Source organism: Coptis chinensis, chromosome 3 (genome assembly GCF_015680905.1).
Source record: "Coptis chinensis isolate HL-2020 chromosome 3, ASM1568090v1, whole genome shotgun sequence".
Taxonomy (NCBI): Eukaryota; Viridiplantae; Streptophyta; class Magnoliopsida; order Ranunculales; family Ranunculaceae; genus Coptis; species Coptis chinensis.
Window position 1 is genome coordinate 49,642,374 of NC_141458.1, and position 26,879 is coordinate 49,669,252.

Genomic DNA, 26,879 nt, shown 5'->3' on the forward strand with positions numbered 1-26,879 from the left:
GCGGCTACAGGAAGAAGAGAAAAAGAATAGGATAGGTTATAGTTTCTGTTTCTCTGAGATTGGTTTCAGATGAAGTGAATCCTCTATGGACGCACAGTCCTATTTATAGAGGCTTGGTCTGTCATAGCAGTCCAACTCGCACAAGGACATGGTCGGTCGAAAGACCAACTCGCACTAGGACACTGAACCTAAACTTGCAGCAAAAGTAAAAACAAGTTTAGGCTTTTGGTTAATCCACTACCCACTAGACACAACAGTAAGCCCGGGCCCGAACCTGACTCGGCGCACGCGGCTTTGGGTGAGTCCTCCTTCCTAACACAAAAACATTTGTACCCTAAGGGCACGCCCTTATGGTAGAGGAATGTCTCTTATACTTCACTTGCTAGTGGTGGATAACTAATGTGGGACTATCTTCTATGCACTAAAGTAGAGAGAACACACTTTGTTCATCTCCTCCACTTTGCACACACACACTAGTATTTAGAAATACTTAAAAGATTCCAACATAACTCCCACCTACTTCTCTCACTGAGTCTCCTCTCATATTCTTAAAATTTGTCATTCTATATAAGTTCAAACTTACGGAGAAATTGGACAGAAAAATTGGCGATTTGATAAAATTATGGGTTGAATCTTTATAGGCGCGACTACAACACATGGCCCAACACCCTAAAAACTTACGAAGTCTAATCTGATTGGCTAAAAAAGATGACGTGGCCAGAACTAAAAAATAAAAACAAACATGAGAAAAGAAAAGAGAAATTAAGATAATCTTATATTGTCTCCTTCTGATGATCTTTTCTTCAAAGGCCATTTCGCTTGAATCGTCTGAACTCAATGGTTTGAACTCATCAACTGATTCAGCACATTCTAATAATAAGCTTCAATTTCCTGGTTCATTTCTAAAACCTGCTACTAAACTTCGTATATTAATGTTAGGGTTTAAGAACAAACCAAAATCTGAGAAAATAGAGCCAACCACCAAAAAATCGTCTCCTTCGTTCACAGTCAAATTTAAAGTTGAAGAAGTCCCAATTGTTTCACTATTCACTATAGACTGGTTCAAGAAACTCCAATAACAAAATCAAGTCAGAAGAGGTTGTTTCCTCATAAGAGAAAAAAATTGTTTCCAGAGATTCATTAAAGAAGTATTTAAAAATGGTGAAGTAACTCAACTTTAGAGTTTCAGAAGAGAAACTAGGGTCTGGTCCGTTAATGAGCAACTCTCTCTCTTTTTGGTTATCTCAACTTCTCTTATCTTTTCTCTAGCTTGTTTATAATTTTTAGTTCTCGCCACGTCGTTCTTTTTTAGGTAATGAAGTTCCACTTCATAAGTTTTTAGGGTGCTGGTCCATGTGCTGCAGTCACGCCCGAATCTTATATATATATATATATACTAGGGTATGCCTGTGCCTACGGCCCATAAGGCGTCGACGTGCCTGCGGCGCTACCCCGACACTCGATACACTCAATATTTTAACATACGACATTACTCAGCTCATCTCGGCGACCGTAAACGTGACATAACACAACCATGAAGGCATGCACCACACGCATCTGCACCCCCCCTTCTTACGGCATAGATACGCACCTTAGGCACCCCCGACACGCATCCGTCCCGTACTACACAGATATGCATGCCTTCGGTGCCCCCGACTCGCATCCGCCCTGTACCCTGGCCAAAGCGGTTTCCAGAAAGACTTACAAACATGTTGGTATTACCATTGGACTGAAAAAATTTGGTAGTGGTTTTTCTCATGGAATGGGTTGCATAGAGAGTGATAGTGATGTATTTACAAGTTATATCAAATATACATAAGGAAGGAACAAATGAGTAGGGCAAATTCAGGCCATTGTATTACATTATTTGTAGTACATTATTTGTAGTTTCTGCAAACTGATAGTAAGCCTGATTAAGCCTCATTCATTTTCGGATTGCAAGGGCTGGGAGGACTTGATAAGTGGAGCTGTGCTTTCCCCATCGATCTCAGGGGAAACCTTCTCTTTCTTGGATGGATACAGAAATTAATGTTGGACAATGAATAGAAGGTCAAAGAAGATAGACACCTGCAAAAAGATCATCACACAGGCAAACAGTATAAGCTTGAGATGACATTTACTTTTCCTCTTTTTTCACAAATTTTATATTTTGTATATAGTTTCTTCAATATTAAAAGCACCCTTCTTACATAGAAATAGATGTTAAAACACGGTATCAATTTGTCAAATCAGGTGAGCCAAAGCAACATTTTTGGAAGGATGTGTAACTACGTTTAACAGGAAAGTGTATACACAAAATTACTAAGCAACAGTGTGGACTCGATCAGCTGTTTCTTTACAACATGGAATTCAGATTCACCCACTTCAATTCACAAAAAATAGTTTTCTTTTATCCACCAGTTCTTTCCTAGCTTTACCTATTGAATGCTATTTTTATCTTAAAAACTAACCACAGATTATGTCGAAACTAACTCTCACACATATGAGAATTAGGCAATTAGTAGCAAACATTCCACTATATGATATGGAGGGGGTGATATAAAATTGATTTGTGTTTACCACATGACAAACCATATTAGAACTCGTTTGTGAAAAGTTAGATAAATACATTGCAATCCAGTGAGTGTGAATGGAAAATTATGCATACCAAATGATAAGAGCCCAAAACTGTAGTTTTAACCCTTTAACAGTCATACTTTTAGACCAATTATGTGAGTAATAATTAAGAGTTAACACTGATTACGTGTTTTTATGCATTTCAGGCTTCAAAGTCCATTATGTGCAGAAATGTGCCACTTTAGCGAGATAAAGGAGCAAAGGTCGGTTACTAAGGAGTTCCGTGATTAAAGGCCAAGTTTCAAGAAGACAAAGCCTTTCTAAAAGCCCGGTCAAAGCTAAAAAGTCGACGCGGGCCGAAACAGCACACAAAGTCAGCAGAACTTCCGAAGGACATATCTTTGGACTCAGACCTCGGAATGGGGCCTACCTTATGTCAAAACGACCGGCTCGGAAAGATCTTTCCAATGGTCTAAGCCTTGACCCAATCAGAGGAGCAGAAGTGGACGGAAAGTCTGTTGAAGCCAACTGCAGCTGAACAGGCCTTTTTGGACTGAAAGATTTGGGTTTTGGGCCTGATTCTCTGGCCCAAAACATGGCTCCAAGCCCATGCACGATTTTTGGATCTGAAAGTATAAAAACAAAAGCTTAATTATTTGTTAATGGTAGATTTTTAGGTTAGAAAATAAAGGTAGCTTAGAATAGAAAGTAGCCATTAAAATAGCTTCTAGATCTAGTTTTTCATGTAGATTAATTAAGTTTAGTTCCATTTCAATTATTGTATTAGATTAAACCTTTGAATCTTGTTCTTCATTTTGATTAGATCAATAAAGTAGTATTTTTATCAATTTCGATTTTGTCATTTCCATTTCTAGATCTCATTTCAATTCCTGTCCTTATTTCATTTGAGTCATTAAATTAGATTTCATTATTGTTTAATTAAGTAAATTTCAATTCTTTATATCATGTTTAGTTTAAAAGTAATTGGAAATGATTAGTAATAATGATTCTCGGCTAAACCTCCATTAGAGGGGGTTGAGAAGCCTTGATGAAAGCTTGATTCGATTAACGTAGATTAAATTAAGTAATTTCCTTTCCACTCTAGAAACGCGTTTAGTTCACCATGAGAATGGGTTTAATCGTTCACATGCTAGTTATTAATTGGTAGAAATGCCATGTGTAATTAGGGATTAGGAAGAACCAATTGTTCGAAGCAGTTCAATTCGGATTACGACGATTTGTAGTTAATAGGATTAAGTCGAGTTAAGGTGGAATCAATTCCCCTCTAACTCCTTATCATCGAATCAACGTAGCATTCCCTTAGTTATTCCCATCGTCGACTAGTTGCAATTAGGTGGGTAGTTGCATCGTAGTCTAGTTGCTTTTTAAGTAAATCTCTCATTAGACTTTTAAGTAGAGAGTACGAACACGTGAGAACACAAAGACATCTTGGAAGGACTAGGAGTGGAGCTAATCACTCTACTCCACTATATCTCATAGACTTGAGAGTAGAATCTTTGATAAATATAGACCGATAAGATTAAGTTTAGTTTTACTTTGCGTTTAGAGTTCATCGCTTTATTTCAGTAGGTAAAGCTATTCATTTTACCATTATCAAATGGCGTATTTGCCATCTTAGTTTCACTTTCGTATTGTTTTCGTAGTGTTAGTACTCGTTTCTTAAAGTCCCATTTCACCCACCCACCCATGTTTGATTCATACCGTGGTTGTCCATTTTGAGTTGAAAAAATTCGGGCCAGAAATTATACCGAAGATACAAGGCTTCTTCTTGAGCGCCGACCAGCCCTAACTCATCGGACCTCTACTTTTAAACTCTAGAATTCTAAGATACACCGAAGCGGCGCCTTTAACAAAAATTTTCGGATTTCGGCCGGTTTTGATTCGAACTTTGATCTTTCATATTTTTCAGTGTTCTAACCTGCTATATACACTGAACAAGCGTAAACAAGACGCTATTCATAAGCAAAGCAAGGACGCAATTAGGTATTCCTTTCTTCCACACCTCGCTCTCCTGTTAGAGGTTTATACTAGTATATCAGAATTGTTTGGAGTGTTGATGTGTTTAGCTAAGTTTGGTTTTAGCCTTGTATGAGATTAAGGTCTGGCCGAACAAAAACACCGAACATAATTACACAACAACGTCAACAAACAAGTCTATCTAGTATACCACCCACTACACCTCTAGCTACTATTTCACACACATCACCTGACACAATGCCCGACGAAGAAGAGAGGCCTCTCTCTGACTTCTACAAAGCCTTGAGCGATAGCCCCAAATCTTGCATCGTTTAGCTAGACCCCGGGATTTCGAATCCCTCCAAATATTTTAATTTGTTACCCGTTTTTCATGGATTAGACCATGAAAAACCTTATCAACACACGTAGGATTGAACAAGTCCTAACAACATTCCACCATCCTACGGTTGGTAACGGAAAAATTAAATTAAGGGTATTCCCTTTCACCTTAGCCGATAAGGTGGCGTCTTGGTTAACTGCCCAAGCGCCCAATTCTTTGGACTCGTGGGCTAAACTTGTTCAGCTGTTTATGGAACATTTTTACCCACCCCTAAAGACGGATGAGATGCTTTCCAAGATTCATTTCTTTCGACAAAATCCTCATGAAACATTTTCAGAGGCTTGGAATCATTTCACCGATCTCCTTATAGAGTGTCCACATCATAACTTAGCGAAAGACACGTTAGTTCGTGCCTTTTTCAAAGGACTTCTACACCACCATAAAGAAGTCCTTGACATAATGAATGGGGGTAGTTTCTTAAGCAAAGGAGCCTCGGAGGCTTATAAATTTTTAGAGGACCAAACTAAGCGAAATAACAACTGGTGGGTAGTGACGATATCCACCGCTCCGCTAGTTCTTCTAATACAGATTAAGGCGCGGTATGTTTGAAATTAAACACGATCCCCGAGCTAAAAACTCTAATCGAATCACTCACTAAAAGGTAGAGGCCATTTCGGTTAAACAAAATCCTATTCCGTCATGAATGTAAATTCAAATCCATGTAGTTTCTGTTGAGCCCCGAGCATCCCGACTCCCATCTGTCCTATAGCCTATGAACAGGCTTGTTCCATTAATAGTGAACCTAACGCCCTTGGAGACAAAATCCTAACCCGGTTGGAGAAATAACCAAAACGCCACACCTCAAGGGTACAATAATCAATATGTTAGGCCTACGCACAGCTTTAACCAAGCCTCACTACGATAAGGACAGGGTCAGGGGAATTTTAATAATTATAACAACCAAGTGCAACCTCGACAAGGTCAAGCACAAAGTCAAGGTAGTTATAATAATTATAATGCTAATAGAGGTATCGTTCCGGTAAATAATAACTATCAAAATCCACCCATAAATAATTCACGTGAACTAGTTCAGTCCACACCCACCGTGACTACTACACCCACACAACCGGATCGTCTTGACACCTTCATACAAGTGAGCCAAAAACTTTTCCAAACCATGGCTCAATCTAACCAACAGCTTCTACAATCAGTTAATAATTTAACCAAACAGTTGGCTCAAGATAAAGCCCAACCCAAAGGTGTGTTGCCAGTCACTTAAATACCTAATCCTAAAACAACAAATACAGCCTTTGAGGTAACCGATAATACTAGTAGTGAATATGAAAATGTAGGTGAGCTAAAGGCTATCACCACTCTTCGCTTCGGCAGAGTGGTTGATAACAAAGTAACTATGCCTATAGTTACCCCACCCCCTTACACCGCTATATTACTAGATACCTAAATAGAAACTCAAGAGCCTACCACCGTAGAGGTACCGGTTATAACAAAACCTAAGAAACAGGATGCCACGGTTAAACATCCGTAATACCATGGCTAAATATAAACAAAACCACCGTTTCCACAAAAAATTAGCCATGTTAACTAGGGATACAAATTACGAGGAGATTAGGGATGTTTTAAGAATCTAACTATAAACCTTCCCTTCCTCGAAGCTATAAAAAGCTACCACACCATGCTAAGTTTCTTAAGGAATTGTGTACTACTAGGCGTAAGACCAATATACCAAAAGACGCTTTTAACGTAACAATTTCCAACTCTATCCGAACATAATGGAATTGTTAAGTACAAGGACCCCCGGTCGCCCCATTGCACAATGCACCTTAGGAGATTCCTATCGACGACAGCGTTATTAGACTTGGGGCTAGTGTAAACTTACCCGCTTTTTATTTGTATAGACAAATAGGTCTAGACGAGATGCAACCCACTAAAATGATGTTGCAATTAGTCGATCGGTCTATTAAGTATCCTAAGGGTGTCGTCGAAAATGTTTGGTAAAAATTCGGATTTTACTATATCGGTTGATTTTGTCATCCTCGATTACGAAGTCATTAATGACTCGTCCCGATCATCTTAGGGCGCCCTTTTTCGCAACCGCCACGCGCTCATTAATTGCTCGCGATGGTTCAATGTCCATGTCTTTTGGCCATCTTATGTTGAAGTCAATGTTTTAAAACAAAGACACGCATTACCCGATTCGCCTATGGATGGAGAGGTTAGCATGATCGAGGCGTTGCTTTCGAGATTATTTCAACAACACCGTTCCCCGATAATCATATGCCCAAATTTCTTTCCTTTGGAAGTTCAGACTCCAACATTTCCATCCCTACACTAGTCGATACACATATTACGGATGAGGATGAGATAGATGACTTTTCAAAAGATGTAGAGGACTATCATAGTAACGAGGATATGACCAATTTAGATGAGCACCACGATGAGTTTCTTTCGAGCGGTGATGAATCACCCTATCAAGAACTACTTTTGCACAATGTACCACCTCGATTCCCCTCCTCCCACCCTTTCAAAGGAATCCCGAAGTTTGCACTTTCGACCCTTTTGTTTCTCCGTGCTACATAATTTTTAAATCCACCTAGTAAACAACTACTTCGAAGGACAAACCATTTGACACCTTCATTTTCAGAATTGAGACGACCCCACACACACAATGAATGAGTTTTGTGCTAAAACCACATCCTCATTGTTTACAGGCTGTCTTTTCTACAACTTATCCATATCCACCATATTCTCCACAACCATTCACTTTTCCACACTTATTTACTAGAACACCCACTAATTCAAAAATGAAAAAATAAGGTGCATGATAGGTTACATAATAGGGTTATCCGACTTCGCTTTCATTTCACTAGGTTGAGTCATAGGAAATCTTGGTGCTTGATTGTGTTTGGATATGTTTTCTGTGATATTTATTTATGGAATGATCCACAATTATTTCAGTTGTTGATATATGATAAACCGCATGTTCATACATACCGCCTAGATAAAGTCTCGAAAGTATCGACTATAAACCACTCAACTTTTGTGTTTGGTGCATTTTCTTTCATTTCTATATATTGGTGAGTGCACCATTAAGGTAACGGGCCCTCCCTATGGAGTGTGTGGCTGTAAGTACCGGATCCTAAGTCCACGCGTTTAAACATAATTCACGTTTTTCCACTCTTGCATGTTTTCTCGATTTTTTGAGTCATGTTTCTCTATGGGGTGAATTATGTCTTTATTGTTTATTGTTTTTATTTTTAAAATTAAATATATATATATATATATATATATATATATATATATATATATATATATATTAAAGAATAAGCATAGTAACCTAGGAAGTCTCAGGAATCTGACTTTAAAAGACCCACTGCTAAAAACAAATTTTCTAAGCTTCGTTGTAAAAATTTGTTTGGGGGTGGGGTGTTCGTATTTCCGTACTTAATATTTATGTCCCATTAGAGCTACTTAGGCCATTTTATTGTATTACGATTCGGGTTGACATAATCCATGAATTTAGAGTTCAATTGTTCGCATAACGTACGTCATACACGCACTTCGAGGTGTTTTCCACTATCTAATATGTCATCCACGGTTGGAATAGAGTGTTTTATGGATCATTGGATTGGAAATTCTCTCCTGATCATTTCCATATCTCATTCGCAAAAATCGGACCGGTAACGAAGCGGCAATTTTGATTTGAAGTTTCGCAAAAAATCACAAATTTCGATTTTAGGCTTGGGCCCAACCCGCGCCCAACCCACGCCCACCGACAGCGCGACCGCGCCTTTACCTTAACCAACAGTTCAATCTTCTTCTCCATCCGCCATTAATGCCCAAGCTCCAAAAACCTAAAAAACAAAATCAAAATAAAAAGAAAACGAAAATTAACCCACGCCCAAAATCAAAACCCAACCCAAATCGACTGCAAACACCACCGACCACCACTACCACCAAATTACATCACCAAAAATCCACCAAAATAACAAATTTTGGTGCTGCCGCGCCACCACTCCACCACCACCACTGTTTGCTTCAACCGGTCTATTAAAATCCCACCACCACATCACATTTAAACCCCCACTACATTCCAAACTTCCAATGGCTCAACAACGCCGAATTTTGCCGGAGCAAGCTTTTACCGCCGACCACTTCGCGCCGTTTTACGGTGACGAGATGATCAGTCGAGACTGGAGTAGCTTGTGGTACTCGACTGAAGCCTATTACCACGAGGACTTAGTCCGACGGTTCTACGATACGAGGGAGTTGGAAGGGACGAGGATTTTTGTAGTTGTGGCGAAGAGGCGGAAGGAAGTGACGACTGGGTTGTTGGCTGAGATTCTAGGCATTCCGCCTAGAATCCATCTGGATGTCACCGCAGGAGTCCCAACATAATGGGGTAGAGCCATTGATGCACGAGACAGTTATTGGAGGCGACTACAATGCGAGATCGCATTGTGTTTCGACAGAACTTCCTTAGGACCAAACCGGTAGCTCTGACCCGATGGATTGGCTCTGAACGCCCGAGGGGGAAGGGAAGGTCGGCGACATCGGCCCGAATCGCCTCCACATCTTATGGATACTCCGTGAGCGGAAGTATGACTTCTCGATCTTAGAGTTTTACCGGGCATGATTAGGGGAGTAGGGAGGGAGGTTTGCCCCTCTCCCCGTGTTGATAACAAAGATCATGCTTTGAAGTTGAGCAGTTTCAGCGATCGATCGGACATACATCCCTCCACCTGTAACCCTCGTGATCTATAAGGAGTGTGTCCAACGGGTTTGGAGATTGGTGAGGATAGAGAAGAAGAAGAAGAGGATGGTGGAGCTGAGAATGAAAAGGAGGCCGGGGAAATCAGGATGCCTCGGAGGATGAGGAGGACTTGACGTGTTTTGACGCGGATGCCTTGGAGAGGTGCTGGTCAGATACAGAACGCATGGTTGTGATCCATCGTGGCATGCGTTCGCTCAACACTATCTGTGAAGACCTCCGGACTCGACAGGCAACGATGCATCATAACTTCGAGCTCCGTACCCAGAGAGAGGACGAGAGGTGGGGGAACAGATGAGGGCCGAGCTAGAAGCTCAGCACCAGTTCCGGGATGAGATGCTGACACGATTCCCACGTCACGGGGACTCTCCTTCTGAGGATACACCCTCAAGACACGAGCGCCGTCGCCAAAAGACGAATGGTGCTGGTCCATCAGGAGCTTAGGAGCAGTCTCCAGAGTGTGTGCCTTCCGCCACCAGTTCCGGAGTAGCTAGGGATAGTATAGTTTGATGTTTTATGTTTTATTTGTAGTTTCATTACCGTCATTTATTTTTATGTAAGTTTCTTTCCGTAAGTTGAATTTTGTAGTGAAATGTACTCCGCATGAATTATTTTTAATATAATGGGTTATTTTCATTATGCATGGTTGTTTAATATTGACCCCACCTTCCCAACTTGTTTGGGGATGGTTTTATCTATTCCAGCATGATTTTTATATAACCCTCGTGTTAGAATTTATTGTAGAGTCAAGGTAAAAATATGGCTGTTTAGGCATATATATGAATAAATATCATGGTAGGATGAAATCTAGATTAAATAGGTACATTCTATCATAAAATCAACCTAAAAGATACTGGGTTTGAATTAGAATCAAGAAAATGAGTTGTTTCCGTTTTCTGGTTTGGAAATTTTAGGACTTCCGGAAACTGCCGTAATTAGTTTTGGCAACTTCCCGATCCATTTTAGCAACTTTAAACCTATATAAACTTGATACAATCTATCCTCACAACTCACACTACACCTAAACTCCATCACTCACCTTTCACTACCGCGATTCCCTCGTTTGGCTCATTTTTCGAAGTTTTACGCAACTCGAAAGTGCACTTTCGCTCAGATATTTTTTCTGAGTTTTGTCGAGGCGCCACGCCTTAAAGCCGAGGCGACCCGCGACTCAAACACTGGAAATTTCAATTTCTTTAGAGCGCGACCGCGCCCTATCAGAGCGCACTCGCGCCCTGACTTCCGTGGACCAGGAAATTTCCAGTTTTTTGCGCGTAGTATCCGGATCATTCGCAGCTATTCCAGAGCGTAATTTTGAGATGACATCTCCAACATTGATACCGGAATAGTCTTTCGAATATTTGTTCCAAAGCACTACTTATGGTGCTTGGTTTCGCGAAGCGATCACATTTGTTGGTTGGGAGCCGCTTATGGTAAGATCTGATGCACTTTATTCTCCGACTCTAGCATCTTATTTTTACGATAACTACATTTTCTTTGAAAGACCAGATGGAGAACCAATGGAAATTACCAGGTTCTTGCTAGCATTTGTTCTTGGACTTGCTATGCCCGCTGAAATACAAGACCCATGGTGCTATTGGGTAGACAATATGTATGTCTACACTTACGAGTTTTTGCATGAGTCGTATGGCTCGGGCATTTTCCGTATCGAGGACCAAGGGGAATATAACGTCGCCTTTGGTAGCCTGTCCATGAACATAGGAACTGTTATGTTTTGGATCATGCTAAACATTTTAGGGGAATGGCGTATGTGTCATGACCTTCCCCGAACCTTGATGTCTAGTTTAGCTCGATCCCATAGCATGAGGCATAAGTACTTTCTTATGCCTATCTTAATTTCATGTATTATGCTATGTTTCTTTCCTGTTTTTTGTACACGTTTCACGGATTGGATTACGATCGACATTAATCATGCGACCCACCAATAGTATTATTCGATCTTTTCAGGTAATGACTTGGCAAGGGTGGAGGATACAACCTCATCGAGGGTTGCACCCTACACCCCATCAGACCAAGTGGCTCTTACTAAGTTAGCAATCATAGATGATAAATGGCGGGAAGCCTGGCAAATTATCATGGCATGGCAGGACGCAAAGGAACCTCACTTCTTTATGGAAGAAGAGGATGAGTAAGATAATGAGTAATGCGGGGGATAAGGTAAGTTTCATTCTAGTTAGTGTGCGCTTATGTCCCAAGCAATTTCATTCTTGTTAACCACATAATGGGTAGAACTTCGTATAGAGTTGTGTAATGGTTTTTATTTCCTATATTAGTACGCTCTAACCTTGTTTTTTACAGATGTTCACGAATTTCACGCGCTTCAATGGTATTTTTCCTACCCTCTTTATTTAATTGCTTTGAGGACAAAGCATGCTTTTGTTTGGGGGCATAGAAACACGTGTAATTAAGGCATCTGTTAGGATATAGATATGTATAATATACATTTGTTTCTAGTTAAAATTTCAAAAATTCAAAAATATAAATAAATAAGTTATGCTATACACTTAGGAATATTGGTATTGTTTCTTTCTCCATGCTCTTAACAATCTAGAAGTCTCACGTAGCTGTTGCATCAGAATAATTGTTAGAAACATAGGTTAATATATAGGTAATAATCTTTGCATCTATCTATAAATATATTACATGAGTATCTATGATTGTTAGCGATAAGTTTTGAAATCTAGGCTAGAGTACTTATTTTACAAATCTGTGAGAATATAGCCTAAAGCCTTATATTTAAACATTTGAGAAATGACACAAGGGAGAAGTAAAATCCGGATAGAGATATCACACGTCCACTTGCTTGATCACTATGCCATATCCTAAGCGAGAATTTAGGCCCTCTTTGGATCGATATAGCCAGAAATTCAAGCCTATGAATTATTTTCCGTTAGTCACCCCTCTGAGCCTTTCTTTAGCCTTCCATAAACCACAAATCCTTTACCCTGTTACAAAAACAAAACAAAATAAAAAAAATAAAAAAAAATAAAAAAAAAATAAAAAAAAAAATTCAACCCACCCAATTTAGAATAAGTCTGAGAATAGAATGAGGAAGAAAGAAGAAGAGAAAAACCTGTGTAAACAAAAGTTAGTTAACTGCTTCAGAAAATAAAGAAAAGAAGTTTCCATCCAAAGAAAGAAAAATAGAAATAGAAATAAAATAAAAACTCCAAAAATAGAATAAAAGGAAGTCAAAAGCCAAAAAAAAAAAAAAAAAAAAAAAAAAAAAAATATATATATATGGCTAAGGATGGAAACAAAGTATAGAAGCAAAAGAAAATAACAAGGTTTTCTCTAAGTTACATAATATGAAAACTCTATTATCTCAGACTTGTCCTTTTTGAATATTCATTTCATTCCTTCTTAAACCATCTCCTAATCCCCGCAACACCTAATAAAGACCTCTAGCTCAATTAGGAATAGGTTAGTGTGATAGTAAGTGGCAGATGTGTTTGATCGACTCGGCTTCCTTGTTGTCATTGAGATTGTAAGGTAAAAGTGTGCCCACAAGCACTAGAGTAAATAAACTTGAGTGGAAAAATCAGAGTGTTGTATCTTGACTATTATTGTGAGAACCTACTTAAGGATGCTATTCGAAGTTTAAACGGACCGCTAGACATTTCATAGTATTACTCATTGTATATATATGTTTATTATAGATGATTGATTATTATGCATATATTAGCTTAGTTTTTGACTTGGTTATTCTTGTTCATAGCTAGTGAGATGTATAGATAGTTTGGAGCATGAATAAGGAAACAATAGTTTTATTTCTTAGTCGTTGTAGTATAGATGAAGTTTGTGAGTACCTTCTTTGGAAAACTCTCACGAGGCTATAACTTCGTCCCACTAGGGAATTCCTAGTGGTTTAAGGCCTTGTTGCATATGGTCAATGCAATCGCACTCGGCGAAACGAGAAGTAGATAGAACTCCATTTTTGGTCACTTATATTAATTTCTCATCTTTGCTTGAGGACAAACAAAATGCTGTTTGGGGGTGGTTTGATAAGAGCCCAAAACTGTAGTTTTAACCCTTTAATAGTCATACTTTTATACCAATTATGTGAGTAATAATTAAGAGTTAACACTGATTACGTGTTTTTATGCATTTCAGGCTTCAAAGTCCATTATGTGCAGAAATGTGCCACTTTAGCGAGATAAAGGAGCAAAGGTCGGTTACTAAGGAGTTCCGTGATTAAAGGCCAAGTTTCGATAAGACAAAGCCTTTCTAACAGCCCGGTCAAAAGCTGAAAAGTCGACGCGGGCCGAAACAGCACACAAAGTCAGCAGAACTTCCGAAGGACATATCTTTGGACTCAGACCTCGGAATGGGGCCTACCTTATGTCAAAACGACCGGATCGGAAAGAGTTTTCCAATGGTCTAAGCCTTGACCCAATCAGAGGAGCAGAAGTGGATGGAAAGTCTGTTGAAGCCAACTGCAGCTGAAGAGGCCTTTTTGGACTGAAAGATTTGGGTTTTGGGCCTGATTCTCTGGCCCAAAACATGGCTCCAACTCCATGCACGATTTTTGGATCTGAAAATATAAAAACAAAAGCTTAATTCTTTGTTAATAGTAGATTTTTAGGTTAGAAAATAAAGGTAGCTTAGAATAGAAAGTAGCCATTAAAATAGCTTCTAGATCTAGTTTTTCATGTAGATTAATTAAGTTTAGTTCCATTTCAATTATTGTATTAGATTAAACCTTTGAATCTTGTTCTTCATTTTGATTAGATCAATAAAGTAGTATTTTTATCAATTTCGATTTTGTCATTTCCATTTCTAGATCTCATTTCAATTCCTGTCCTTATTTCATTTGAGTCATTAAATTAGATTTCATTATTGTTTAATTAAGTAAATTTCAATTCTTTATATCATGTTTAGTTTAAAAGTAATCGAAAATGATTGCGTAATGATTCTCGGCTAAACCTCCATTAGAGGGGGTTGAGAAGCCTTGATGAAAGCTTGATTCCGATTAACGTAGATTCGTCATAATTTCCTTTCCACTCTAGAAACGTTTAGTTCACCATGAGAATGGGTTTAATCGTTCACATGCTAGTTATTAATTGGTAGAAATGCCATGTGTAATTAGGGATTAGGAAGAACCAATTGTTCTGCGAAGCAGTTCAATTCGGATTACGACAATTTGTAGTTAATAGGATTAAGTCGAAGTTAAGGTGGAATCAATTCCCCTAACTCCTTATCATCGAATCGTAGCATTCCTTAGTTCGACTAGTTTAGGTGGGTAGTTGCATCGTAGTCTAGTTGCCTTTTTAAGTAAATCTCTCATTAGACTTTAAGTAGAGAGTACGAACACGTGAGAACACAGCATGCGGAAGGACTAGGAATGGAACGAATCACTCTACTCCACTATATCTCATAGACTTGAGAGTAGAATCTTTGATAAATATAGACCGATAAGATTAAGTTTAGTTTTACTTGCGTTTAGAGTTCATCGCTTTATTTCGTAGGTAAAGCTATTCATTTTACCATTATCACCAAAGAAAGCAGAGTTTTCCCAATATTTCCATTAAAGTTTACCCATGAACCTGCAAACAAAAAAAAAACAAAAAAAAAACAAAAAAAACAAACAAACAAACAAACAAACATTATAGTGCATGAGCATTATAACACTTCCAAACTGTGATTGTTCTTAAAATAACATTGTGAAGCACACCTTGGTCTATGGACTGCATAGCCATCTGTCCGTAGTTTGTCATGCCTTCAAGTAAATCAAGTAATATGTTACCAATGCTCCATCCTATGGTGCTCTTTCGGGAAACAGGATGGCCTAGATGTATGCACCGATATGTAAAAGAACAAACAACATGTCAACTATGTGGAAAGGTTGGAAGATCTAGCCAAAGAAGGTAATAATAGTGCAACATTTTTCCAAATTAAATTTAAAGAGAGAAAAGAAGCTAGAATCATGTCAAACCTGGGGAATGTATTTGATGACTGTCACGAAGACTTGTATTGTACTGCAAGATCATAAAAATGAATATGATATAAGGACGTCGCAAAAAAATGAATATGTTAGCATTTAAAGCCTAGTATTTTCTTATATTTGTGTGAGAGAAGCTGAAACTAACTAAGGCCGTATAGTTTTTTCTTTCTTCTTCTCCAGACTTTCTTCTTGTTTCTCTTATTCAATAATATAATATAATATTACTATATATAATGCTAAATAGATTTTAGATCGACTTTTCCCATTTTATTGAGAAGCAAAAAAAAGGGAAGTGCTAAAAACAGTAAGTGAAACACTAATCTTTGCAACATCTCACATGAAAAGATGTTCCAGTATTGAAAGTGTACAAGTCTGCAATAACTATCTACCCTCACTTTGTCAAACAGGAAAAGTAACTTGAGAGATTTGTGGTTCTGCATATCACGTAACAACACAAACTATGTTCTTTTACAGTTTTCTATATTTCTTGTTACTAACTACTCTCCCCATTGGCTAACCTGTGATGAGAAACTCAATATCATGAAAACTTACTTAAACACTTAAATTAGCCAAAGCCAAGATTGGGTTGGCAAGGCCACGAACACAGACTGTGGCAGAAATCCACACAACACAAGAGATTGCAATACAAGTCCTTGAGACCCGCTGGCTTCGCGACTAAGCAATTGAAATGAAACTCCATCATATAAGAAAATCAATCAAATTTGAACTGAAAAAGAAAAGTTTAATATATATGATGAAGATAGCATCACTTACATCGTATATGAGAACTTGAATAAGGGTGATTCCTATGAGAAGAGCTGCATGTATTGAGAAAGCTACGTCATTTGCAGCTACTGGAATCATCTGCAGCACACACACAACTCTGTCAGAATCTCTCAACAAAACTGATGCAAAATTACCGTAAGTGTTTATAGCAAAACGAATAATTTGCTCCACGCGCATTCTGAGAAATGGAGTATAGTATAAACTCCCAAAATAAAAACCTTTGAGAACATGATATCCTTGACACAAAGCGTAACTACGTTTGACAAACAATAATCTAACCATAAAGAGAAATTTACCACATTATAAAGCATATGAAGTAGCTTGTCTTTTGGCAGTGAGGATACTGGTTGAGGTGGGGACTCGTGTAACAAATGACCTAAAAACTAAATGTAAATCAAGAGAACTTCAAAAAACTGGAAAACATCGTACTGGTCTACATTTGGGAGTACCATCACTCTCATCAATTCCAGGCTCCAGCTACATGGAAGGTAACTTTAGGCCAAAGCACACTCTCCCCCAACATATTTTCATATTCAAGTGCCAACCATGGAACCAACAAATAAAACATACCCCAAATGTTTGGTGATCCAAGAAGGAAAAACGACTTTGGGAAATGAAAGAATAAATAAAAATGGGGAGCAAAAAGAGAACAGGAATTCAAGAGAGGAAGCACGCAACAACTATACCTAAATAATTTAACCAAGCACAAACAAACTGAAACAGTAAAGATTCAAGCGAGTGAACAACATAACCAAGTCGCAGACTCCAATGAGGAGAAAACACAATGCAAGGTTCCTGCCACCTTATTCTGCATACAATCATACATGCGTCAACATTTTGAGGTTAGATACAGTATGTCCCAAAGAGATAACCATCATAATATAAACTGAGTTTCATAATGGCCATTACAGTTGCGTTACAATCCACAATAGATTGCTTAATAAACTATTGAAACATGCCAGTTTAAAAGAAATAAACATACTCGGATTTTGGTAAAAGTGGATAGAAAATAAAAAACATAGTTGAGTGAATTGTACACACCTAACTGATAAGGGAAGTGTGATGGAGATTACTACTATTATAAAGTTGCTGACATAATGAATTGCAATGCAGGAAGAGTGACCAAAAATGAAAGTCAATAATTTCTTTTTTGGATTGTCGATTAATATAAGAGGAGACTAAGCAGTGTTCTTTCAGAGAAGTTCTACTCCAGCATCAGTAAATAACTATCTACTTAAAATTTCAAAAGTCCAGGAAATCGATCGAATGAATTGCAGGAAATACATTAAGCTTCTTTGCTTTTATAAGCTCCACATGGCAGAATAACACATCACCAGAATAGAGCTGCAAAATCAACGACAAACTTTATAATTCCTCTCCATCAAAAGGTAAAACTTTAAAACGAACCTTGTAATAATTTTGATTGTAGTGTCCCTTCAAACAGTACATTTTCTTGGCATTGATTGCATAGCCATTCTGGCACTATGTTGGTGTAAGCTAGTAACTCTTCTGCCACTATAGAGATCATAAATGGAGCCTACAAAATAAAAGTATGGGGGTATAGTCAGCATAATTAAGTTTTATTGTGAAACACGAGAGAATCCAAGCTTTTATTTTAGCTCCAAAGGGAAAAAACTCAGATAGTAAGTGACGTGTTTCTAACCACTTAAATCTTTAATTGTATGTTGAACTTTTAAATGTCTGCCCAAATATTCAATCAACAGCCAAATTCCAATTTAAATAATATAAATTTCTTTTGAAAACATTTATAATTAATAAATGTAGTAATAGATGAAGCAATTTACATGTGAATCAAGATACACAAAAGAAAATAGTGTACCTCCAGATTTGAAGATTTAAAAATAGCGTTGACCGCAATATTTTAGCGTAATTAGAATAGCCTTTAGATTAGCACGCGTACAAAAACCCCATAGATGGGGAGGGAGCCGTACCAGTGATCTGCGATAGAAAGACTGGTTCTGCGGTGTTGAAGACGAAAGAGCAGGGAAGAAAATGATTCTTTCTTTTTTTTACCCTATTTTTTACCCTAAATTAGAGGAGAAGAGATACTCGTGGAACCGATATTAGCTTAGAAATGCAGCACACCACCTAGATGAACTTGAAAGTGCCATGTCACAACTTGTGAAATATAATGACATCCATTGGATGCAGACCCTGCGGCCCCCACACCATTGCTTTTTATTAGATAGATATGAAAGAAACAAACAAAAGTTCAAATACATTTAGTAATAATTTGGTAACAAAAGTTCAGTACATTTAGTAATAATTTGGTAAGTACAGGGTACTAATAAGTTATTAACTCTAGTTTGAATAACAAAAAAACAAAGATTAGCTCTATGCCTATAAGTGACCAGCAACAAGAAAACTGCCCACGTGGGCTGCAAGCCTGCAAAACTGCTCCATGTATATGAAAATTGTTTGTTGGCAGATCATAGGGAAAGACGCGTTCACTGCAATTGAATAATATATCAGACTCAATGACTTTTAATTTTAAAACTCTAATTCCCAAGAAAAAGGAGTCAGGAAGAATAATTAATTCAGGCCATTATGTATGGGTAACAATTTGATGAAAATAACACAAAGGTGCTCAAGTTGAAGACAAACAACATTGCAGCAAAGCTCATCGCCAATGAGCAGTGTGGAACTGTGGATTTATAATGGGAAGAAGCATGCAATACAATATTGGACTGACGTACTTTTGAGCTAGCCAATGAAATGAAAGCCAGAGAGATGGCGGGTAATATAGATACGAAAGTTGACATTTCACAGGCGCTAATGACACTCCGAAGTGGGATTTCTTGAAGCTGGTAATTGAGAAACTGGGTTTTGCATCTTAAACTTTAGTGGTATTAATGGTCGATTTTTCTAGTCGTCATGGAATTCAGACAGGGTAATCCTTTGTCACATTTCCTTCTGCATTGGCCGAGGATGTACTTGACAGAGGATTGGCATTCCCAAACGACCAAATCCCACTTTTCAGTTTTTTGCAGATGGTATCTTCATCTTCACTAATGGGAATATCAATGGCATTAAAAAAGAACGTAAAGATTCTCAAAAGATATGAAGAAGCATCAAATGCATGAACTAACAGTGTCTAACACAGGTATGAGTAAGTTGTTCCAGGGAGGATTGGATTAAGATGTGGTAAAATGGCTTGAAAACTACCTAGGAGTTCCAATATTACAAGGTAGGGTAGGGTAGCAAGAACATGTACCGGTTCTTTACTTTATAAACTTAGATGCAAGCTGACAGCATGGCAGAGCAGCTTGCTTTATATTTCAAGGAAGATGAGTCCCACTAAAGACCGTGCTTAGCAGTATACCAGTCTATAACAAGGTTATGTATAAATGGCCAGTAATTATCCAAATAAAAAGGTGCAGACGGTCAATAAAAGTTAATGAAGGAGAGCAAACAATGATGAATTTCCAAGCTGAGCAAATAATGGGGGCCCGGAGAAGAGGAAGAATGGGATAATGTTTGTAAGCTAGAAAGTAGAGGAGGATAATGCATTCGAAATCTTAAGGACATAAATACAACAATCCTTCTGATATTCGCGCACATAAACCTTTTTTGAATGAAAAGACGACCTTGCAATAGTTATGAGTTGGATATCAAATACCACATGTCCTAAACAAGTGCAAAGCACAATACGACCAATGTTTTTTACCAAACCATGCAAATAGTAACTAAGATGAAAATCACTGTTAAATTCTATCGCAACCCTGATCCGCATCAAAACACATTTGACGTCAATGTCATGCTCAAAATGCTCAAATAACATACACTACAACCAACGCTACCATCTTTGAAAGTTAATCAGAATTCTGCCTTTTCCGTCTGATCAAAGTAACATCCTGAAGGTCCTCCATTTGGTAGCAACGCCAACATGACAGGACCCTTAGCCCCCTCTTCGATTGACATGGTACCTGTATGCCAATTTATGTCAGTATTGACGTATCCTGGATGAACACAATTAATGTACATATCAGGATACTTCTTGGCAAGAACTCTAGTATAGGCGTTCAACGTCATCTTGGAGATGCTATAAGCAGGCAACATCATTGGCCATCCATTTTCTTCAAGCTTTCCTTGTTTCAGATCATGTAAAAATTGCTTGATTATACAATCCAATTGATCTTCAGTTAAGCTGCATATGTCCCCTAGTTCCGTTCGAATTTGTTCATTTGGTAACCTCTGCATGCAAACATCATTATTAGTCGAAACATTTTCTGCAAGACTTCTTAAGTTTAGCAACTAAAACTATATATGTTGCGCTGGCATTTTTAAACGTTGAGACCTTGAGCTCTGATCTAAGTGAAGATACATTAATGATCCTTGCTCCCGACGAACAGAGCTTAAGAAGAGGCATAAGAGCTTCTGTCACCCGTTTGCAACCAAAGTAGTTGGTGTCCAGGCACTCTTCTCCGCTTTCATAAGTATGTTTTATCACTCCTTGAACAATGTTGTTTGCTTTGCCAGAGAGCTGCATCAATTCTATCAGTTTGAGTGTGTTTCTATCATACTTCTTGAGGAGACCAGAATATTGAATCAAAAGTTCCATACTTACCCAAGCTATTGGATCAATGTTCAAGGCTTTCAGGCCTTCTTCATCAACCACAACTCCAGATGCTCCAGCATTGTTTACCTGTATAAGATTATCATTGATACTTAATAACAAGGAACAAGGTTGAAACTCAGGAAGATGGAAAGCAAATATCAGTGACTCTGTGACCGCCCTTCATTAATTTTATGGCATGTCTAAACAGATCAGCATATGATCAATTCTATGGCTGTAAGCTACTCCCAATCATGTATAAGTGCATCGCATTGCATTTCACCTTAGGAAATCCAGCACTAGTTTTTAGGACTTAATTAATTGACCTTAAATTGCAAAAGAAAAAATTGGGTATGGGGGGGGGGGGGGGTCAAGGCTGCACAAGCACACACACACAGAGAAAGAGAAACACGCACTAGAAAAATTTGTGATCAGAGTTGAACAGTCACTCCATTGTGACAACTAACCAAATCTACATACAAGTCATATTGCGAAAGTGCAAATTATACCAATCAGATTGGCGTAATCCAATAATCTATATATATAACAAACGAATGAGTTTGAATAAGGCATACATATCTATAAATTTTGTAGCATTTAACTAAAACCAATTGGCAATAATAGGAGAACAGAGTTGTGAATTAGAAAATCTTATATATAATTATGCAAGGCTTCTTTATGGGACCATGAATTTGTGAAGGAGAATTACATTTGTTTTCATGGGAACTGAGTTGCCCACAAAAATGTCTTTAGGATTAGGAATCACACTTTTACTCTACTAGACGAAAAATCAGGCGTTTGCTAAAACCCTCATCTATTTGGGCTATTTCAAATGAAAAAGCACATGTTTGTGTTACCTAAACGAATGCGAAAGCGTGACAATTGGACAAAGAAGATTGAATGTGGTGATAGAAATCGATAAAAAACAAATCAATTAAAACACTTACCAATGCAAAGCGAATAACCAATAGAAGTGGAGACGAGATTTATGTAGTTTGGCGTTAGCCTAATCCACCAAGCAAAAGAGGAGAATTTTACTAATCAAGAGATAAACAAATAGAGTACAATCACTCACAAACGAATCCCGAAAAATTCACAAACTCTCTCTCACAAATTGAACCTTACAAATCCCACCAACTGGTATCGTATTTATAGAGGTGGGTATCAAATTAGAATCCTATTTAGAATAGGAAACCAAAACCTTAACTGTGTGGTTTATCCAAATCTGAGTCGTATACCAACAATTTTCCACCTCGGTGAAGATTTATCCAAATCTGAGCCGATCAACCGAATAGCAAATCCCCTATTCAAAGCACAAATGTCCGAAGGACCAAACAAATAACAAAATGTCCCGAAGGACCAAACACGACTGTACCACATAGTGGCTGCCTACGTACCCTTATTAAAAGATCAAGCCGACCGTAGTTCACCAATGCCCTTAAGAGCCAAATCATCTCAAATGAAGGATATGAATCAAATTCAAACAATGTTGAAACTTGATTCCATAAACCACTTTGGTTAACATATCAGCTGGGTTCTCCTTGGTGTCTATCTTAGTGAGTAAGATATCACCCTCCTCTAAAATTTCTCTGACAAAGTGAAAACACACATCAATGTGCTTCGTACGGGCATGATGAACTTGGTTCTTGGCCAAATATATAGCACTCATGCTATGACAGTGAATCTCGAGCTGACCCTGCACAATACCCAAGTCATCAAACAAACCCTGTAACCAAATAACCTCTTTCATAGCCTCGAGTCCGCCATATATTACGCCTCGTCAAAGGTAGAATGCAATCACTGCAAAATAGACCTCCAACTTACTGGAGCACCAGCTAAAGTAAATACATACCCAGTAGTGGACCGGCACTTATCTAAATCACATGCATAGTCAGAGTCCACATATACCCATCTTGCCTTGTAACGTAACTCATTACTTAGAGATCCTTCTTTCAATGCAAACACCTATTTCCCGCCAATCGCCTTCTTACCCGTAGGTAACTTTACAAGCACCTAGGTATCATTCTTATGAAGAGATTGCATCTCCTCATCCATAAATCGTCTTTCCACTTTTTCGACTTGGAATTTAAGCTTATCAACCGGATTACTCCATAATATGAGGAAGGAACACCTTCATCAAGACTTTCAATAATGGAAGTGCATAGGTAACGTTTACACACCAAATCGTTTAGCCAATACAATGGGAGAACATTTCTTTTTAGATTTACGGTTGCAATAGGCTCATGAACCGAGCCAAAGGACCAACATTCATCCGCTCCTCTAATGGAGCCATATCCTCTACCCGTAGGCATCATCATTTGTTCCATCATTGTAATCACTATTTCTATGTCTTCAACTGGAACATTAATCGACCGACTATCCATGGTTGCCAATCTACTAGATACGTAACCATCTCTAATGGAGCCGGACTAGGTGAAGACGCATCAATCTCCACTCGGACAATCAACCTCTTCTTTGGCCATACTCTCCCACTGCCGAGAGTCGACCAAACTTCAACATAGAAGCCTCATCAAATGTCACATCTCTGCTCAAAATGAATTTCTTATCTTTCGGATCCCATAGCTTATAACCTTTAACTCCACTTTTCAGACCCACAAAGATAGCTTTCTTTGCTCTAGGATCCAACTTACCATCTTTGACATGAAAGTAAGCAGGACACCCAAACACATGAAAGGAATCATAATCCTGAGCAGGTTTACCAGACCAAACCTCCATAGGAGTTTTACCTCCAATTGTAGCCGAAGGCAACTTTGTTAACAAGGTAGCATGCATAACTCACGCCTCAGCTTTCAAAACGCTTTACCAATCCAAAGATTGGACAACATACACCGCACTTTCTCCATTAGAGTACGGTTCATATTTCGGCTACCCCATTACATTTGCGGCGTACCTTTCACTGTGAAGTGCCTCTCTATTCCCTCATTCTGACATACTTGCAAGAACGGATCACTCGTATATTCACCACCATTATCAGTTTAGAGTCTTTTGATCTTTCTGCCAGTCTAAGTTTCAATCAACTTCTTCCACTTCACAAAGATATCTAGGACTTCATCCTTGTTTCTCATGGTATATACCCACAAACGCCTAGAGTAATCATCAACAAAGGTCACATAATAATGTTTGTTCCCTCCAAGAGATGCATTCCTAGAAGGACCCCAAACATCCGAATGAACATAATCAAGGGTTCCACGCGTACGGTGGATAGCGGTGCCAAACTTTACCCTTGTCTGCTTGCCCAGAACACAATGCTATCAAAAATCCAACTTATAGGTCTTAGCACCTTTCAACAATCCTTGCTTTATTAACGTTTGCATGGACTTCTCACCTGCATGTGCAAGACGCATATGCCATAATCTGGTGGCCTCCTTAGCAACTGCCTCTAAATACTCAGTAACAACTACTTCTCCACTAACTGTACCACCCTTCAAATAGTACAAGTTATTCTGACGTATGCCTTTCATGATAACCATTGCTCCAGAAACTATCTTTAGAACACCACTGTCAATGACTACCTTGTAGCCCTTAGCTTCTAAAGTACCAACAGAGATAAGATTCTTCTTCAAAGTGGGAACATATCGAACATCTTTTATTTCCTTAACTGTTTCATCATACATCTTGAGACGAATATTACCTATCCCCATAATGCGACAGGGTTGATCATTCCCCATCAACACATCACCACTTTCAAGCTCCTTGAAACTTGTAAACCACTCCCTTATGGGACAAACATGATAGGTAGCACCTGTATCCAAAATCCAATGACTGGAATCAATGAAACAAATACCGATGTAACAGAAAAGAGAAATTTGAACTATCGAATCATTACCTCCTTGAGCAATGTTGACATTAGGATCTGTTTTACGCCAAGTATCTTTACGCTTGTGTTTCAACTTCTTGCAGTCCTTCTTCCAATGTCCAACCTCATGACAAAAAGCACACTCATCACGGGCTAGATTTCGCCTTCTTGACTTGGAGCGAGATTTACTTCTTCCACCACCAGAGTTTGGGACGGTCATTAGACCTCCCTCTTTACACAAAGCAAAAGCTTTCGTCGACTCTCTTGACTCCTTTTCATTGTTGTTCATCATATCCCAACTTGTCAACGCAGACTGCACCTCAGAATAGTTCAAAGCTTTCTTCCCGAACATAATGGTGGTTTTTATATGCCCATACTCCTCCTTGGGAAGAGATCTCAACAAATGGAAAGCTTTGTCTTCATCCTTCGTTTCTTCTTCAATGTTCAACAAGTCGGTAAGTAACTTGTTAAACTCGTTCATATGCTGGGACAATGAAATACCTTCTTTCTTTCTCATATCATACAACTTTGATTTCATAAAGACACGACCTTCTATTGTCTTATCTAAGTACTTCTCTTCAAGGATTCTCTAGATTTCCTTGGCCGAAGTCTCATTGAGAACAAGGTACTTCACATCCCTAGCCAAACACGATCTTATGATACCACAAGCTTGCCTATTTTTTTTAACCCAAACACTCTCCTCTATGTCCGATGGTTTTTCGTCTAACACATCATCTAAGTCTTGTTGGCATAGTGCATCTATAACTTCACAACGCCACATACTAAAATTGTTAGATCCATCGAATTTCTCCACATCAATCCTTGCATGGTTAATATTCAAAGTCGTAGGAGGTGATTTCTCCTTAGACGTCATAGAAGTAGTACCTGATGGAGGATCCGTCGCCATACTTTCTCAAACTTTCATATACCACAAAACAATCAATAAACCAACAAAAGAAGCCCTAGGTAGAACCTTGGCTCCGATACCAATTTGGTAAACGAATGCGGAAGCGTGACAATTGGACAAAGAAGATTGAATGTGGTGATAGAAATCGACAAAAAAAACAAATCAATTAAAACACTTACCAATGTAAAGCGAATAACCAATAGAAGTGGAGACGAGATTTACGTGGTTTGGCGTTAGCCTAATCCACCAAGCAAAAGAAGAGAATTTTACTAATCAAGAGATAAACAAATAGAGTACAATCACTCACAAACGAATCCCGAAGAATTCACAAACTCTCTCTTACAAATTGAACCTTACAAATCCCACCAACTGGTCTCGTATTTATAGAGGTGGGTATCAAATTAGAATCCTATTTAGAATAGGAAACCAAAACCTTAACTGTGTGGTTTATCCAAATCTGAGTCGTATACCAATAGTTTGTACATTCCTTTCTATACAGTACTGATGACCTGATGTGGTGGTGTTGCACACAATGCAACTCAACACTCAAGTAACATATAAATATATTAAATGGAAATGTGGAGAATCCAACTTACCAAGATATCAAGTCTCCCGTACTCGGATTGTATGAAGTTGGCCAAGGAGTCAGCACTCGCTGGATCTCGAACATCAAGCTGATGAAAAACTACATTTGACAATCCAGATGCAAGGAGTGAAGTTGTTGCATCCATCCCTCTCTTCTCATTTCTTGCTGTTAACACAACTTGAATGCCTTCACTAGCCAACCTTCTAACAATCTCAAGCCCAAACCCTTTGTTTGCACCAGTAACCACTGCACACTTATCTGGCTTTGATGTACTATGCATTTCCAGTTTTTGACTCATCACCTTTGAATTTGTTTTGGTGCTTTTGATTGTTGGGGAGATGCTTGTGGGACAAAATAGTTTTGCCTGCGAATTATATACAGTTGAAACTTGAAAGTAACATTTTTCGGGTCAAGATCGTGGTAAACCTACGCATAGTGGAGTGGCTAGTGGGCTTCAACCATTCAACGTATCGGGTACTAGCTATTTGCCCGTGCTGTACGGCATAGACGTAAAAACCCAGACCAAATAGTTGGAGTGTCTAGTCACAAAGTGTTTAGGGGCTCGATGTTGCAACAACCC

At 38.5% G+C, this 26,879-nt stretch overlaps 1 protein-coding gene and 1 long non-coding RNA gene across 2 annotated transcripts; both read right to left on the reverse strand.

Moving 5' to 3' along the window:
* Positions 1-1,900: 1,900 nt before the first annotated feature.
* On the reverse strand, positions 1,901-16,291 carry LOC147509891 (uncharacterized). The gene is made up of 5 exons (XR_015216671.1): positions 16,180-16,291; positions 15,619-15,661; positions 15,358-15,471; positions 15,180-15,229; positions 1,901-2,067 (listed from the first exon to the last, which is right to left on the reverse strand). It is a non-coding gene; the product is annotated as an uncharacterized LOC147509891 (long non-coding RNA).
* A 3,830-nt stretch (positions 16,292-20,121) lies between these two features.
* Positions 20,122-26,656, reverse strand: LOC147509892 (short-chain dehydrogenase/reductase 1-like). The gene is made up of 4 exons (XM_086599265.1): positions 26,310-26,656; positions 21,002-21,079; positions 20,732-20,917; positions 20,122-20,628 (listed from the first exon to the last, which is right to left on the reverse strand). Exons 1-4 carry the CDS (start codon positions 26,595-26,597, stop codon positions 20,251-20,253), a joined length of 930 nt encoding a protein of 309 aa, XP_086455391.1. The 5' UTR covers positions 26,598-26,656; the 3' UTR covers positions 20,122-20,250.
* Between the last annotated feature and the right edge of the window lie 223 nt (positions 26,657-26,879).

Excerpts from the sequence above, each read along its gene's own strand:
- LOC147509892 (XM_086599265.1), bottom strand. The coding sequence starts at position 26,597 with ATGAGTCAAAAACTGGAAATGCATAGTACATCAAAGCCAGATAAGTGT. Across the intron at positions 20,918-21,001 it reads ACATTGATCCAATAGCTTGG|CTCTCTGGCAAAGCAAACAA; the intron begins GTAAGTATGGAA and ends GAATTGATGCAG. Across the intron at positions 20,629-20,731 it reads CACTTAGATCAGAGCTCAAG|AGGTTACCAAATGAACAAAT; the intron begins GTCTCAACGTTT and ends GTTTGCATGCAG.